Source organism: Callithrix jacchus, chromosome X, assembly GCF_049354715.1.
Source record: "Callithrix jacchus isolate 240 chromosome X, calJac240_pri, whole genome shotgun sequence".
Classification (NCBI taxonomy): domain Eukaryota; kingdom Metazoa; phylum Chordata; class Mammalia; order Primates; family Cebidae; genus Callithrix; species Callithrix jacchus.
In genome coordinates, this window is record NC_133524.1 from 103704684 (window position 1) to 103723642 (window position 18959).

Sequence of the window (18959 nt, forward strand, 5' to 3'; positions counted from 1 at the left end):
TCAAACAACACCCATACAACAGCTTTTATATGAGTTTCTTCATGGAGAACACAACCTGACATGTATCACATTTTCTACTTGCAATAAATACAGAGAGTGGCATACAAGCAAATTCCCACCTGAATTCTGATCAATCCACTGTGGAGAGTCCATATGGGCATTCAGAATTCTGCAGATCTGCTGGAGTTAAAAATACATATAAGACTTTTAGATTATGATTATTCTGAGGTGATAAATAAAAAATAAACATAAGAAATTGACATTAGGAAGTGGCTTTTAATTTCTTATGGTAAGAAATCGACTGAGAATTACTAAATACTAATGGGTTTTTTTTTCCTAATTCATATTTGTAATGCTCATTATCTTTATGTATTGGTTCAATTTAATTATTTTGCAACTATAGGAACTGGATATTTATAATTCAATAAGAAACTGACTACTACAGTATAAAGAACATTAAGAAATATTTTCCAAGACAATGAATTCATATAAAAATTAAAAATAGCACCATTTGTCAACCAAATCAGTAATTTTTAAAAAATAGACATACTCACTTATTATATGGGAAAATAGGTACAATTCATATACAGCCAAAAGTAACATAAATTGACTTAACCTTTCAAAATGTAAACTTTTATGATACATATCAAAAGCTTCAAAATATTCATACCTTTTGACTCAGTCAGTATATCCTATTTCCAGGAACCTATCCAGAGTAGATAATCAAATCTAAATAATACAGTTCCTGTATTGTATTCTTCAGTTCCATTAATTCACTCATACTCCTCTCTAAGTTGTCTATTCTCAATAGGATTTCATCAAACCTTTTTTCAAAGTTCCTAGTTTCTTTACGTTGGGCTACAACATGTTCTTTTAACTCACCGAAGTTTGTTATTATCCATTCCTTGAAGAGTGATTCTGTCATCAGGAGGCGCTCGTTCTCCATCAAGCCTTGTTCCATGGTTGATGTGGAACTGTGATCATCTTTAGAGGGAGAGGCGTTCTGACTTTGAGTATTCTCAGCTTTTTTACGCTGGTTTCTTCCCGTCATTGTAAATTTATCCTCCTCTCGTCTTTGAGATTACCAACTTTCAGATTAGGTCTCTTGAGTGGACGTCCAGGTTGTTAGTTCCCAGGGCCAGAGCAACGGCGTTAAAACTGATGGTGCTTTTCTGCCCAGGATTCTCCTGTCGGGCTTCCTTCTTGTTTCCGTAGTAGGCGACTCTGCCTTCCCGGGGCTCCAAACCTCGGTCAGAAGGGGAAGCGGTCCCGTTTACTCTGCTCCGAGAGCTGCCGCGCCGAGGTGCCGGCGGAACCGCTGCGCCGACCACGAGAGTCGCGCTGGCGACCCGTGTGTTTCCACCACTGGGGGATCTTCTGCTCCGTGAGCGACCAGACTGTCTGAAAGTGTGGCGTCCTCTAGTTCTCCGCGCCTTCCCTGAGAGCTGCAATCCCGGGATGTTAGCGATCGGCCATCTTGGATCGTTCTCCAAAACTCATGTTTTCAAAGAATGGTTAAAATTTTTGAGAAAGACCATGAATGAATATTAAGTAAAGACAGAATACAAAAAGTTATATAGTTTCCAGTACTCTTTAAAACAAAAGAAATATTTTTAGCAGCCAAGCAAAAAAGACTAGAAAGAAATACGCAGTATATCATCAGGGTACTGGTAATATAGATAACTTAATTTTCCTTATGGATTTTTATAAGGAAATGTGACTGAATAACACAGTGCATAATATGAACTTGCTTAATAAAAATTTTAGACATTCGGTGGTCTTTCCCATTGCCCCTCACCAAAAAAGGGGGAATAAAAACAGATAAATCTCATCACCATGAATACTGGAACACACAGCTTCTATTTTTCTACCCTGGTATATGACCCAGAGTAATAAAGCTTTGCTGATCTGGTTACAATAAATTATCTACAGGTATATTATTGTTCAGAAAATGTTCTTCCCGTTTCTTGTCCAAGGATTTATGCTATCTGCAAAAAGAGCTGTCACTGATTTCTTCCTTCTTTTATTCTGCAATCAAACAGCAATTACCCTTTAACTGACTCATCTCAAACATCCCAATCACCCCTGCCAGGAAAACAAAAAGACTCAAACCATTTACTATCCAGTACTAAAATAAAATAAAACAATCCAGGGCTAAGTCTCCTTTTACTTACTTGGTTGCAAACACTCCATTTATATTAATTCAACACAAAGAAACTAGAAACCAGCTCTGCTGCATGTCTAAATCTGCATATATTTACCTATACATCAAAATATTACAAGAGAACAATTTTGAATTTTGGAATTACAATGGTAATCTAGTATTTCATTAAAAGAAAATCAGTATTTTGTAAACTCTTGATCATCTATGTAAACACAGGGACACGGTAGCATGAATAATTTCACACTAATTTATATTTGTCTTTGTTCAACTTTAGATTCACCCAAAGTAGAGAATGGCATAATTTTTATAGCTGGAAGGGACTTAAAGATCATTTAGTCTACCCTTGACGTTTTGCGTAAGGAGCCAAGACCCAGAGAGATTAAATGACTTAAACAAAATACTAATACTTTCTCCGCTGTAACATGCCGTATCTTTATAATTTAAAAAAAGGTAATATGTATGTAAAGAACTGTCTGTATATAACTGAACAAAGAGCTTACTAAAGAATGATCGCCACTTATGTATATGTCATTCATCTTCACCTACCCAGAACCTGGCCTCACTCCTAATTATAATTAACTGATAGAAAGCACAATGGGAACTCCCACAATGGGAGATCCCTCTTACTATTACTGCCACAGAGTGGGAGTGGGAAAAGGAGGACTCCATTTAGCTGCTAAGACAATAGGGAAAGGTACAGGAAATAAGCTCTTGAATTATAGAAAAAGGAAAAACCAATTTTCTTATTGCCAAATTAATTCACAGCAACTTAACTCTAACTGGAGCCTCAGCTGTATCTTCCACTGACATAATACACTTATTATGAGCTAAATAGTATTCTATGGGGTAGGTAAAAACCTAATAACCATATTTCACAAAGTTTCTATAGAAAAATGTAAAGTCTCAAATGGTCAACCTAACAAATGTTAAAATGCAATCTGATAATACATTAAGGATTGCCTGGTTATGTCTAACAGACACAAGCATACCTACTAACACATATATGAGTATGTAAACAAATATGTAAAAAGAAGAATCAACTGGCTAATAAGTGAACAGAAAAATAAACACAGGTACATACTTACTTATGTGAAGAATAAGGGAGAAAACCCTGACAACTTAGGGAAGAGTAATATTTTCACCTTCCTGGGAATAACCACAAAAAACTCACAACCTTTTTTGCCTCTAAATGTTTCCTGCTCCACTAACTACACCAAAGGGGGTTCATATCTCTAGAGGCAGGTAAGAAACCCTATAGAAGACGGAAGAAGGGGATTAGCTTAATGGAACCACAGAATGCTAATTTCCTTTTAGAGACAGGATCTCACTCTGTCACCCAGGCTGGAGCACAGCGGTGCAAGCATAGCTCACTGCAGCTTTCAACCCCTGGGCTCAAGTGATCCTCTCACTTCAGCCTCCAGAGTAGGTAGGACTATAGATATGTACCACCATGCCCAGATAGATTTCTTCATTTTTTTTTAATAGAGACAGAATTTCACTATGTTGCCAAGCTGACCTCAATCTCTTGGTCTAAAGCAATCCTCTTGCCTCGGCCTCCCAAAGTGCTGGGATTACAGGCATAAACCACCATACCTGGCTGAAATACCAATTTCATACTAAATCTTGGTTGTCTAAGTACACAAAGCAGTAAACACACCGAATCAGTACTGTCAGCAGAACTTCCAAATGTATTCAGGTGATTAATAACGTCCTTGAGATCTTGGGCCATTTGTTTCAGCTGAGCATCTATACTTTCTGCTAATCTGTAACTGAAAAGGCAAGTGAAATAAAGGGATTAACAAAAAGTGTTTTCTCCACTACCTTGTTATTGACATATAAACATGACACTGCCAATTGGATTTGCCCAATTCCCCTATCTTTTCAGTGGATCTCAGTTATGACCAATAACATATTTTCATGGATGCAGCATTTGTGACCTTATTATTACCATATTCTAAAAATACTCCAAATGAGAAGGCTTTTATCTACCTTGTCATTTTTACCATCACCTATTCATCCTCTAGGTGAATGTTGTGGGGATCTGTAGAGCAAAGGAATCCTTTAAGGTGTCAAAATACACCTACAGGACATTTACATACGAAAGAGAAGTTATTTAGGGTTTGTCAATATTCAATAAATGCTGAGATGTCTTCAATGATTTTGAATACACAAATTTTCAAAATAAAACCTCATATAAATATACTCCATCAGGCAAAAAAAGATGTTTTGAGAATAAGCTTCACAATAATCAAAGATAGACAAATCTGTTAAGTTCACAAGTTACTTAAATTCTCAAGATTTCTACCCAAACTACACACACACACACACACACACACACACACGACCCAGTCAATAAATATGTTTATGAGAATTAAAGTGGCCAGAGGATTTTTCAACCTTAATGTGTATAAAAATTAAAAGAGTCAATTAGATTTGTAGGTAACTACTGCCTTTCTATGGCATAGTACTTATGCCATAGAATTAGTTGCCTAGATGGTTGAAGATTCTGGCAAAGATTTCATCACAATATAAATCTGGGCCACGTACAGTGGCACATGCCTGAAATCCCAGTACTTTGAGAGGCCGAGAAGAGTGGATCATGAGGTCAAGAGTTCAAGACCAGCTTGGCCAACATGGTAAAACTCCATCTCTACTAAAAATACAAAAAATTAGCCAGGTATGGTGGTATGCACCTGTAATTCCAGCTACTCAGGAGGCTGAGGCAGGAGAATTGCTTGAACCCAGCAGGCGGAGGTTGCAGTGCGCTGAGATCGTGCCACTGTACTCTAGCCTAGGTGACACAGCAAGACTTCATCTTGGAAAAAAAATAAATGCATATATGTGTGTGTGTGTGTGTGTGTGTGTGTGTGTGTGTGTGTCTGTGTGTGTGTGTATAAATCTGACTACCATAGAGCAACTAGAAAGGAACTAATGTCTCAAATATTTCTTTAAACTACAGTTAGGATCTTATGGCCAAAAAATGTAACTACATGTTTCAAAAAAAAAAGAATGCATAGAAAACAATACAAAAAAAAGAAAAATTCACAAAGGTTGAAATACAAAAGCAGAAACTGATTTAAGTTAGTATAGATTAGTTGTACTTACCACATTTAATGCTGCTACAAAAAAGTTAACTTGCAAGTATGTTAAAGATAGGCCCAGTCTTAACTCATAATAAGTCATCAATAAATTAGTCAAATTTAGTCTCAATCTAGATTATGTTGTACATTCATACAAATTCTCATACTTAATAAATTGGTCAGTTATCAAACCTCAGTTCCAGAGAAATAAAGTTACTTTGGGAACATTGGCACTGTATTGACAGGAGGTGAAGACTGAAGAGCTCACAAATAAAATATAGCCCTCCTAAGACATTGACCAAATCATTCCATTTTTGAAAGCTATACAGTTTGCCTCCAGATTAACAAACTGCCTTTAAAATAACAAATTATTTATCACTAAAGCAATTACATGAACCTTAGTTTTAGCAGAATCAACATAAATAGGAGACCACAAATATCCCACAATACCATGACACCACACACATAAAATTTGTACTTCTAATTTAAGAACAAATTTGACAAACACAAAAATTTTATGATGAACACACATAAGGTTGAGAGTAATAACAGTACATGGAATGCTATAAAACAAAATTGCCAGAATTATTTCCTCATTTACAAGCATCTAGAAAAGATCAGCAGAAAACAGTCAAACAAATTGATAAATGTCAACTACAAAAGCTTGTCCTTTTCTACCAATTTGTATTCCTTGCCTTCTGATTTGACTTTTCCCCTCTGTTCCTGGAATGTTCTCACAATGCATAAGTCCTGTCCCATTCTTAGATCTTTATTCAGTTATTTACGTCTCCACACGCTCCTCATCTGCATGCTGCAGATAATGAAGTCCACTCTGGTCACTCATAGACTCCTTTAAATAAGTCAACAGAAATTCTAGTTCCTGCTGCTGTGACAGGATAAAGTCCAATTCTTGTTCCAACCTGAATAAAATAAGTTAATAAAAGGGCTGATGAAAGGAATTTGGAGGGACAAAAAAAAAAAGGTTAACAAACTACAGAAGGAAAAAAACACTGAATAAAAAAATAGGTCTTTAATCTTTCAACCTGAGAAATCTAAGTTTCTACCTTTTCTGATCCAGTTTCCCTTTGTTCACTTCTCCATGTAAAATACTAATCTATAAAGAGAAATAAGAATACAATAATATAAACATTTAAATTTATATAACAATTTTAGAGCAATATTAATTTTCTCACACATACTTCAAATATGAAAAATTTCCTTCTATTCAGGGTACTTATTACCTAAGGAATATATTTTGAGCTGCTCACCAATATTGGAATAGAAAATTAACCACAGGGCTGGGTATGGTGGCTCATGCCTATAATCCTAGCACTTTGGGAGGCCAAGGCAGTAGGATCACTTGAGCCTAGGAGTTTGATACCAGACTAGGCAACACAGTAAGACCCAATCTCTACTAAAACACACACACACACAATTAGCTAGGGGTACTGGTGTGACCCTGTGGTCCCAGCTACTTGGGAAGCTGAAGTGGGAGGATTGCTTGAACCAGGCAGATTGAGACTGCAGTAAGCTGTAATTGCAGCATTGTGCTCCAGCCTAGGTGATAGAGGAAGACGCTGTTTTGAAAAACAAAAACATAAACAAAACAACAACAACAACAACAACAAAGAAAACCACAAAACACAGGTCTATTCTCTTGTGATCACCTGCAAATACTTGTGCAATGTAGGTAGATTAATGAAAATATCTTCTTACCATCTCACCATTTTCAATCAATGTACAGTCCCAAGCATTGACCTGAGTGGCCTGGAGAAGAAAGCACTTCTCTTGATCTTCCAGTTCAAGGTTCCACTCATTTACAAGACCCTCCAGTTGACCATATGTCATCACAGAAGTTGGTACTACACTAAAACATAAAAGGATGCAGGATGATCCAATAATCGTACTTTAAAAGTGTGATCAGATTTTAAGAACAAACACAGGAGGACTCTGAGAAGGAAACATGTAAGGAGCTTCTCATACCTGCTCCCAAAGAAAACAACCAAAACTGGTAAAGATGATTAAAAAAAAAAACAACTCTCAAAGTCACTTGAAATTATCCTAGGGGAATATAGTAAATAAAGATTTATTAAGAAAACTACTAAATCATAGCAAGAAGAGCTAAAGTCTGTGCCATAATCTACTCCTTCTCTTCCCCTCATTGCAGTTCAGCATAACAGAAGCTCCTTTATGGGTAAGCATAGCTAAGGAGATAGGATTCTCTCTCCCCTAGCTCTTAGTCAAAGTGACACATTCCCTGTCTGAGTAGTATCCACTAGAGAGTGGGCATTCCTCACTGGGCAGAACCATGCAGGACTCCAATTCCCCTGCCAAATGGTAACAAAAAAGGCTCAGCAACTAGCTGATCTTTGATCTCTTGACCCACAGAGCCAGTCAATGCTGATTCCTCTGCTGGGGCAATGTTAGCAGGGCTCAGTGGGAAGGTAATCAATTACCTACCTGGCAGACACAGGCACAGTTCCAATTCCTCTATCAGGGCTCTTTCTGTGGGATCCAATGACAAGCTGAACCTAAATCCCTACCCAGGGCAACAAGGCTCAATGAGGTAGTCAGGCAGGGTTAGTCACCATTAGGCTCCACCTCTTGCCTCTGGGTGTCAGAGACACCCAGTAGGGGACTGGATCTCTATACCTCTCTATACCCATCCAGCATCATTACAACTGAACAAGGGAATTCAAGTTGGGGGTTGTAGGGATCCCACTTCCTACCACCCGTGGGGTCAGCAATACTCAATGAGGAGCTTGACCTCCACATCCACTGGCAAAGCCAAGACTAAATGAGGTAGGGCAAAGAACACCACACCTAGTCAGTACTTTGTCCCCCTTCTCCCATGAGCCCGTGTTAGTTGGGACCAGTAGAGAGATAAGCCTTCATACTAACCAAGGAGGCTGAAAGAAGTGATATGAGGCATAGTAGTTGACATCCTGCTTCTTCCCTCCCCTATATCTGTGGGGCCAACAGGAGGCTAAAATTCTGCCTCCACCTGCAGCAAATAAGCAGTATGAGTCAGTCCTCCACTTCCCATTGATCTGGGGGCTCCAGGACCCAGCTGGGATCTGAACTTACATCTCCACTTACTGGCAATAAAGTGGTAGCATGCTGTGTTCACCTTTCATGAGCGATGAGTCAGTGGGACTAAGCAGGGAGCAGAGTTTCCATACCATCCATCTTCATTAAGACAGCATGAATAAGTGGTCCACTTTTGAGGCAGGTGGATCACGAGGTCAGGAGATCAAGACCATCTTGGCCAACATGGTGAAACCCCATCTCTACTAAAAAATACAAAAATTTACTGGGCATGGTGATGCATGCCTGTAGTCCCAGCTACTCGGGAGGCTGAGAGAGAAGAATTGCTTGAACCCGGCAGGCAGAGGTTGCAGTGAGCCGAGATCACACCACTGCACTGCAGCCTGGCAACAGAGCGAGACTCTGTCTCAAAAAAAAAAGAAAGAAAGAAAGAAAGAAAGAAAGAAATAGTTATATTAATATCAGATAAAGTGGACTACAGAGCAAAGAAAATTACTAGAACCAAAGAGAGACATTACACAGTGATAAAGGAATCAAGGCACCAGGAAGGCTAACAATTCTAAAGTGTAAGCAACCAAACAAGAAAGCCTCAAAATACGTGAAATAAAAACTGATTGAGCTAAAGGGAGAAATAGATAAATTCATAATTAAAGGCAGGGACTTCAAAAAGCCACTCTCCACAAAGGAAAAAACTACTAGACAGACTGCAATAATACAGAATCTGAAATTACAGTGAAGCAATATAATCTAATTTACATAAATAGAACTTTCCATCCTACAGCAGAAAACACAATTTTCAAATGTCCATGGAACATTGATCAAGGCAGACTATATCCTCACCCACAAAACAAATCTAAATAAATATAAAAGAACTGAAATCATACAAAGCATATTCTAACATCACAAAGGCATCAAACTAGAGATCAATACAGAAAAAAAAACAAGAACATCTCCAAACACTTGGATATTAAACAACACATCTCTAAATAATAAATTAGTCAGAGGAATTCACAAAGGAAGTTTAAAAAGTATACAGAGCTGAATGAAATCACAACATAAGATAATATGTAGGTCACAGTTAAGCAAGTGTTGAGTGGGATATTTATAGCACTAAATGTGTACTTTGGAAAAAGTCTCAAATCAACAGTCTGAGTTCACACCTCAACAAACTAGAAAAAGAGTAAAATGAACCCAGTGCAACCAGAAGGAAGGAAATAATAGACATCAGTGAAATTGAAAACATGAAAAGAATAGAGAATAATCAATTAAACAAAAGCTGGCTCTTTGGGAAAAGATCATTAAAATTGATAAAAGAAAGACACAAACTACTAATATCAGAAATGAAACAGAATATCCCTACGACCATTAAAAGGACAATAATGGAATATGAACAATTTTATACTCATACATTTAACAACATAAAAAATGAACCAATTCTTTAAAAACCATACATTCATCAAAGATGAACTAGATAACCTGAATAGTTCTAGAACCATTAAATAAATTGATTTGTAATTTAAAAGCCCCTTTAGCCTAAAAGCCCCTTTAACCAGGCATAGTGGCTCATGCCTATAATCCCAGCACTTTGGGAGGTCGAGGCGGACAGATCACTTGAGGTCATGAGTTCAAGTCCAGCCTCGCCAACATGGTGAAACCTGTCTCTACTAAAAACATAAAAATTAGCCAGATGTGGTGGTGGGCACCGGCAATCTCAACAACTTGGGAGGCCTCAGCTGAGGTAACAGAATCACTTGAACCTGGGAGGTGGAGGATGCAGTGAGCTAAGATCTCAACACTGTACTCCAGCCTAGGAGACAAAGTGAGATTCCTTCCCAATAAATAAATAAATAAATATCCCTTTAAAAGAAAGACACAAGGCCAGAAGGTTTCACTAGAGAATTCTGCCAACATTTTATAAATTTACACAAATTTTACCCTATTTCTTTTAGAAAACAGAAAACAGAAGACTTCCCAGATTATTTTTTTTTAATTTTTTAATTTTTTATTTTTTATTGCATTTTAGGTTTTGGGGTACATGCGAAGAACATGCAAGATTGTTGCATAGGTACACACGTGGCAATGTGGTTTGTTGCCTTTCTCCCCTTCACCTATATCTGGCATTTCTCCCCATGCTATCTCTCCCCAACTCCCCACCCCCCACTGTCCCTCCCCTATTTCCCCCCAACAGACCCCAGTGTATAGTGCTCCCCTCCCTGTGTCCATGTGTTCTCATCATTCATCACCCGCCTATGAGTGAGAACATGCAGTGTTTGATTTTCTATTCTTGTGTCAGTTTGCTGAGACTGATGGTTTCCAGGTTCATCCACTTCCCTACAAAGACACAAACTCATCGTTTTTGATGGCTACATAATATTCCATGGTGTATATGGGCCACATTTTCCCTGTCCAGTCTATCATCGATGGGCGTTTGGGTTGGTTCCAGGTCTTTGCTATTGTAAACAGTGCTGCAATGAACATTCGTGTGCATGTGTCCTTAAAGTAGAATGATTTATAGTCCTTTGGATATATACCCAGTAATGGGATTGCTGGGTCAAATGGAATTTCTATTTCTAGGTCCTTGAGGAATTGCCACACTGTCTTCCACAATGGTTGAACTAATTTACACTCCCACCAACAGTATAAAAGTGTTCCTATTTCTCCATATCCAGATCATTTTTATAGAGCCAATATTACCCTGATACCAAAGCTAGAGGCATAAAAAAAGAAGAAAACTACAGACTATTAGTTCTCATGAACTTAGATACGGAAGTCCTTATAGCACCAGGAAACCAAATTTTTAAAAATGTATCAAAAATTATACACCATGATCAAGTGGGATTTATTTCTCATATGCAGGGCTGGTTAAACATCTAAAAATCAATCAGTGTAATCCACCACTTCACCAAGATAAAGAAAAAAATCTTAAAAGACTTTATCAATTGAGGCTGAAAAAGCATTTGACACAAATTGATTTTTGACAAAGGTGTGAAAGCAATTCAGGGGGAAGATAGCCTTTCAATAAATGATGTTGGAAAAACTTGACATCCACAGACAAAAATAAATTAATCTTGACCTAAACCTCACACCTTATATAAAAATTGACTCAAAATGGATCACAAGCTTAAATGTAAAATGTGAAACTATAAAACTTTAGAAAAAAATAGAAGAAAATCTTTGGGATCTAGGGCTAATACAGGATTTATTATAATTGACACTAAAAGCACAATTCATTAAATGAAAATGTAATAAATTATAACTCACCAATTAAAAGTTTTTATTCAGCAAAAGGACCCTGTTAAGAGGATAAAAAGCCAAGTTACACAGTTAAAGAATATACTTAAAAGCCACATATCTGACAAAAGACTGGTATCTAGAGTATATAACAAACTCTCCAGACTAAACAGTAAAAAATCAAATAATCCAAGTAGAAAATGGACAAAAGATATGAATAGACATTTCACCAAAGAGGATCCACTGATGGCAAATAAACATGTGAAAAGATATTCAACATCATTAGTCATCAGGGAAATGCAAATTAAAACCACAATGAGATATCACTTCACATCTGTCAGAAGGGCTAAAATATAAAGTAGTGACAACACCAAATCCTGGCAAGAATGTAGACAATCTGAATCACCCATACGTTGCTAGTGGGCGTGTAAAATGGCACAGTACTCTGGTAAAGAACTTGACAGTTTCTTAAAAAAGCAAAACAAAACCAAAAAACAACATGTAACTACCACATCACCCAACAACTGTACTCCTAGGCATTTATCCCAGAGGAATGAGACTTATATTCCTAAAAAACCTGTACACTAATGTTCACGTCACTTTTTTCATAATAGCCAAAAAACTGGAAACAACCTATATGTCCATCAACAGGTGAATGGATAAATAAACCATTGTGCATCCACAATGCCAGGGAATACTACTCAGAAATAAAAAAGAACAAACTATTGATGCACGTGACAACTTGGGTGGATCAGAAGGAATTATGCTGAATTAAGAAATCCAATCCCCAAAGGTCACATATGTATAACTCTATCTGTACAACACTCTTAAAATGTCAAGATTATAGAAATAGAAAACAGATTAATTGTTGCTCAGAGTCAAGGAAAGGAAGAGAGTGGGGGTGGCTACACAAGGGCAACAGGAGGAATCCTTGTAGTGATAGAACTGTTCTGTATTTGACTGTAGCAATATTAATATCTTGGTTGTGATATTATACTATAGTACTGTTAAGATGTTATCATTGGATGAAATGATATAAAGACCATATAGAATATTGTGTATTATTTCTTACATATACATGTGACTCTACAATTATCTCAAAATAAAATGTTTAATTTAAAAAATGAACAAATACTAGAGAGAAGCATGGTATACAGGCTCCAGAACTTGACTGTCTGAATTTTAATCCTGACTCAACCATTAACAAGTATGCAACTATGAGTATATTACAAAATCTCTAAATGCTCTTCTTTTCTCATCTATAAAATGGGAACGAAAATAGTGCCTACCTCATAGGGTTACTGTGAGGATAAATGACATGATGCTTGTAATGCACTGTCATCTTGCTAAACATAAGTAATTACATAATAAGTGGTAGCTATTATTAGTAATAGTAATGATTATATTATAACAATATTCAGAAGGCAAGGCATGCTGTTGGTTGTTCAAATTCCTAAACTACAGAAATCTTTCTCTAACTGTTCCCTCAACTTGGTCATGTAGCTAACTTTCAAATATTCTAAAGCTATCCAAGCAAATGTCTTGTACATGATAAATAAAATAAAACACATGCAAATTTTCAAATAAATAGGCTTACCTAACAGTTGAAATATAAGGTACACGGTTTTCAAACCCTCCTGATGACAGTTGTTGGTTCACAGTAAAGCCACTGGTGACTGTGGTAATAGTGGTGGTGGTGACTGTGGTGGTGGCAGTCGTTGAAGTTGTAACTGGAAAATAAACTGTATAATGTTAGTAAGAAATGAGAAATTTGTTTTATTTAAGCCTTGATCATTCAGATTTAAAATTATGGAGGCATTTTTAAACATACAAATTGGAACTCAAAGTTGTGGATTTGAACTCAACACTGTTGTAATATGAAATAATATATGGCAGGCCAGGTACCTAAATTAACTTTCCAGTTGAAAACTAAAACTCATGGATAAATTCATAGAAAAATAAAACTTCTAAGTCGCCCAATAACTGGGTAAATCAATCCTCAAAATTCTTCTAATAAAGAAAATTCTAGTCCCAGATGCCATTGTTGGTAAGTTTTACTAAACTTTCAAGAAAAGAATAATTGCAATTTATAAAAGATCTCTGTACATCTATATCTTTGCATACTTACATGACTGTACCTGTGTAATTAATTCCTAGAAATAAAATTTATAGATCAAAGTGTCAGCATGCTCTAAATTTTAACATAACTTGCCAAATTGCCCTATCTAAATAATTTTGCCAATTTATGTCCCTATCAATAGAAAAGAGTGCCTATTTCTCTATATCACAGCCAATACTAGGCATACATTTTTGCAAACCCTAGGAAAAAGCTTCTCAAACTTTTATCTACAGCCAAGACCTCTCTCCTATGTCTTTTTCGGTTACACCTCTATTAGAATGTCCTGCTCTCCATAGATAAAATCCTAAGCATACTTCATGGCTTGACTCAAATTCTTTGTTCCCCATATTTATCACCCACTTCTCTCCTACTTATAATTTTCTTTTGGTTTTCTGAACTTTTGTAGTACTTTTGGTTCTTATTATACACTGAGCACTTAATGAACAATGCACAGAAAATTGTGGCTGGTAGGGAGCTGGGAAGGTTTTATTTTCTTCTTTTTGGTTCTCTGTATTTTCAAATGTTCTTACAAATAGTAAATGCCACTTCTGTAACAAGAAATCTGTTATGAAAATATAATGTACATGATTGCTTATTTTACGTTAACCTGCTTTCTCAATTAGCAATATTTTCAGGTTAATGGCCACACTAGATAAATGCATAAACCATGGTGCCTGCTTGCTAAAAGCATTGACTACTCTGAGGGAGGCTAGCCTGAGGGAACATTCCTGCTGAGGGAACAAGCTCAAATACCCATTACTTGTCCAGATAACTCTGTCCTTTTTGTTCCTTGTTCACAGTTGATTGTGCAGGATGGCCAAGTGAAGGATGGGAAGCCATCCAATGTACTAATAGCAGCCTACCTGAGGGTCTGGCACAAAAAGCTCTAGCCAAACAGGATTAAGATGAGTCAGAATTTCATTTCCAAAAATATTGCAATATGGAAAAAAAATCTGCTTCTAGGCAGGTACTGGGAAATATTTCCAAAAGTATAAAAGGAATCCAACTATAGGCAGAGAGATTTGAAAGGACCGACAGAGGAAGGACGTGAAGTAGAAGTGACGGACCATAAGCAAGTCAAAATTAAGAATAAGGTAAAACAACGGCAGAAAAAGAGATAAGGAAACCAATGAGAAGTTTTTAAAAAAGAAAAAGTAGACAAAGAGAGAGTAACCAAATTATGCTTATGCAATATTTGATTTAGGAGGTCCCTAAAACTGCCTTAAGAATAATTCTTAAGGTCCAATTTCCTTGAGGTAAGAGTGTCATGTCAATGACTTTACTAGAATTTCACAAGGCTCCATTTCCTTTTTGGCCACAAAAGTTCTTATGATAATTCCCCATTCTTTATGTTAGCCCTTGTGAGGGTGAAATGTGCACCACAGAGGAAGAACATGCCCAATTACAAAGAAGCCCAGGAGTCACTATGGTTAGAACAATGGAGAGATTACAGATTGGATCTTGTGTGATATTCTTTACAACTATAAGTAATCATTTTATTCATCTGAGAACAAAAATCTTATCTGAAAGGAAATCTTTCCCCAGAAATGCTAAAAATTAATGATAATACCAATAGACTCCCTTTAGTAATTAATTCACCCAAACACTGAGTAACTACTACATTCAAGACAGAAAAAATTTTTTTAAATGACCCCTTCTTGTAAAGGAGAATATCTTTACCCAAAGATGGTTTTCTAATAAAGCAATCTGTATTTCCTAACATGGATAGATATTCTAAGATGTATAATTGGCCAGGCACAGTGGCTCACACCTGTAATCCCAGCACTTTGGGAGGCAGAAGCAGGCAGATCACTGGAGCTCAGAAGTTCGAGACAAGCCTGGCCTACATGGTGAAACCTCGTCTCTACTAAAAATACAAAAATCAGCCAGACGTGGTAGCACACGCCTATGATTGAGGTACTCGAGAGGCCAAGTGGGTGACAGAGCGAGATTTTGTCTCAAAAAATAAAAGCTGCATCCTCAAGAGGAAACAGCAAATTCTAAGAATGTGTATACACACACACACACACACACACAGACAAATGTAAAGAATGTTTGTATATGCTTAGAAAGAAGTCTAGATAGATAAGCAAACTGTTCTCTCTAGAGGTAGTGATATGTATACATGCATGTATGTATTGTTTTTATATATAAGCAGCCCAAACATAAAGGAATCCTGAGTCATTTTAAAATGGTATGATTATTGTAACATTTTATACAGTTTTATTTTTGCTATTTTTCATGCTATTTTTAAAGGCATAAATTAACTCTGGCATATTCAAATAATAATATTTCAATTAATACCAAAAAAGGAATGGGTTTGAAAGTTCTATCACAGTCTGATTTTGCAAATTACAACTTCGGTTTTAACCAGTTAATACAGTCAATACCACATTATCTGTGTAGTAAAAGAGAAATATGGCTCTAAAACTAATACAAAAAAACTACATACTAAATTTGAACTCACATTTCAATAAATCTCATTCTGATAGTCTTAAAAATCATTACATAAAATAGTGTAAATATCCCTTAAAATATACTACTATCCAATTTTCCTATCCTGTCCCTGATCAACAGTTCTGCATCTTATTCCATACTGGGAGTGGACATCAACACCTTCCCAGACTATAAAATAAAACATTTGCTGATTATACCTAGGGCACAGAGTAATCCCAAATGGCTATAAATTTGCAGATACAGATGCTTGAAAGCTGCTCTACAAGACTGCTTAGTGAGATAAAGAATCTAAATAAGTAAATACACTTGAAGAGAAAGAAAGGTAAGTAGAGGAAAAAAACACCCCAAATTTGGGTTGAGAAAGATCCATGGGGATGAGAAAGACCCATGCCCATAATCCAATTACCTCCCACCAGGTCCCTCCCACATGTGGGAATTATGGAAGCTACAATTCAAGACGAGATTTGGGTGAGGATACAGCCAAACCATATCTTGATGCTAAGGGATGGTCTAGTGGCAAAAGTAATATTTGTAGGAAGGAATTTGAGACATATAGAAAAGGGCTGGGTATGACAGAGTCATGAAAGAACCTGCCAATTCCTATTTCAGTGATCCAACCCATGACTAAAAGAATCAGGGTTTTTTTTCATTATTTTTCAGGGAAACAATGTGTCACATTTTTTGCAAATATAGTAACTTGCAATGTTCTTATGGCATACCCTTCACAAGTCTCATCTGTTGGCCAGTTAGCCTACTAAACAGTAGTAACTCAGACAGTTATGTAAAAGAAGAAATAGAGATGAGGCCAGGTGTGGTAGCTCATGCCTACAATCTGAACTCTTTGGGAGGCCAAGGTGGAAGGATAGCTTGAGCCCAGGACTTTGAGACCAGCCTGGACAATGCAGTGAGACATCATCTCTACTAAAAAAAAAAAAAAAATCAGCCAGGTGTGGTGGCACATGCCTGTAGTCCCAGGTATTCAGGAGGCTGAGGTGGGAGGATCACTTAAACCCATGAGTTTGAGACCAGTCTGCACAATGCAGTGAGACCTTGTCTCTACTGAAAAAAAAAAATCAGTTGGGCATGGTGTTACATGCCCACAGTCCCAGGTGGGAGGATCGCTTGAATCCAGGAGATTAGGCTGCAGTCAGCTATAATCACATCACTGCACTCTAACCTGGGTGACAAAGTGAGAGTGTATCTTAAAAATAAAAAGAAAGAGATGAGATATATCTCTGTTTAGGAATAATTATTTTAAGCTTAAAAGGGATTGACTTTTAATTTAAGCCAAATTAAAGAAAGATTCATTTCATCCCTAAGTAAACTTTTTAAAGTAAAAACAAGTAAGACTTCTCCAAAATTGAGTCTGACTTAAAGGATAGGTTTAAGTAGATGACCCCTTACCACCTAACTCAGAATAGCTATGGGCAATGGATAACCACAACTTAACTAGCTCCTAACTGGCAGAAACAAATTTAGAATAGGTCTAGGGAAACTCCTGTAATCAACTTTAGAAGAGGGTCAATTTTAATAGAGGTCAAAACCTAAACTAACTTTTACAAAAAAAAAAAAAATCAAAACTTCATCAGTCTCAACTGGCTAAACACTGTGATCAATAACAAAAAATCTTAAGTTTCATGGTTGACAAGAATGTGACAGCTTTTTTGCCTGTAGTCATCTCAAAGGAATAACATCATCGATATCAACTATCTCATTCTACTCTTTGGCAATCATTTACATAAATATATTGTGTACCTTTTGGATACTCTGATGAGATGGTCAAAACCACTTAGCCCTAAAAACCATAGAACTTACTGCTTGTTATGAAGCACATTTCCAACGAGAGTCCCAAGACATTCCAATAATTCTAAAATCTTACTAACTGCAGTAAGAGCTGCTCCACCTGCTCCGGAAAATTTTAATGCAAATCCCAAAGTTATAACACCAAGTGTTCTTGCCGAAATTGTTGGAGCACCAACTGCAGAGAACAACATAATATTAGCTATTACCCTTTATTTCAAAAACAGTGAGAAATTTATATAGCCTTTTTCATCTGAAGAATCCTTTAGAAACCTTTGGTTAAACTTCAAAACACTATGGTCAATTCATTTATATGAAATGTCCAAAAAAGGCAAATCTATGGAGATGGAAAGCAGATTAGTGCTTGTCTGTGGCTGAGGGATCTTATTGGAATGATGGAAATGTCCTAAAACTAAATATGGTGACGGTTACACAATTCAATAAACTTACTAAGATCACTGGATTGCATACTTAAAGTAAGTTAACTTTATGATGTGTAAGTTATAATTCCTTAAAGTTAATTAAAAAATATTGTGGTCCTGATATCTTTTCATTATGTAGGCAAGGACATCAGAAGAAGAAAAGTGGGGGAACCTGTCAAAAGTCAGAGAGCAAGTTTTTGACTGAACATGGAATTTATTCAATAATTTTAACTCCAAACCTTGGACATGGTCATATTCATGAACTCTATCATAGTTGAGAAGGATACTGTTTACATATATCAAAAGGATTCCAGAATCATAGTCATGTCTCAAAACTGAAATCTAAGTGGTATATAACTCCTGTCATAACCAATCTTAACTAATGCCTAACTATGCCAATTATGACATTGTAAAGAAAATACCTTGAAATAAGTCAGTTTATAAAGATCTGTAAGAAAGAATTGTCTAAGTCATACAAAATTCAGTATTTTCTTTTCTTTCTTAATTTAATTTAATTTTTAATTTTTTTTTTTGAGATAGGGTCTTACTCTGTCACCCAAGCTGGAGTGCAGTGGTGCAATTTTGGCTCACTGCAGCCTTGACTTCCTGGGCTCAAGCAATCCTCCCACCTCAGCCTC

General features: G+C 36.6%; 1 protein-coding gene across 1 annotated transcript in view; it reads right to left on the minus strand.

Moving 5' to 3' along the window:
* NUP62CL (nucleoporin 62 C-terminal like) overlaps window positions 1-18959 on the minus strand; it is a 72742-nt gene that overhangs the window by 24305 nt on the left and 29478 nt on the right. The window contains exons 3-9 of the mRNA XM_008989730.5: window positions 13121-13253; window positions 6961-7111; window positions 6309-6358; window positions 6030-6164; window positions 3820-3933; window positions 2238-2241; window positions 120-180 (exon numbers count right to left, since the gene is read on the minus strand). Of these exons, the coding sequence (XP_008987978.3) occupies window positions 120-180; window positions 2238-2241; window positions 3820-3933; window positions 6030-6164; window positions 6309-6358; window positions 6961-7111; window positions 13121-13253 (648 nt within the window). The remainder of the gene's footprint in view (window positions 1-119; window positions 181-2237; window positions 2242-3819; window positions 3934-6029; window positions 6165-6308; window positions 6359-6960; window positions 7112-13120; window positions 13254-18959) is intronic.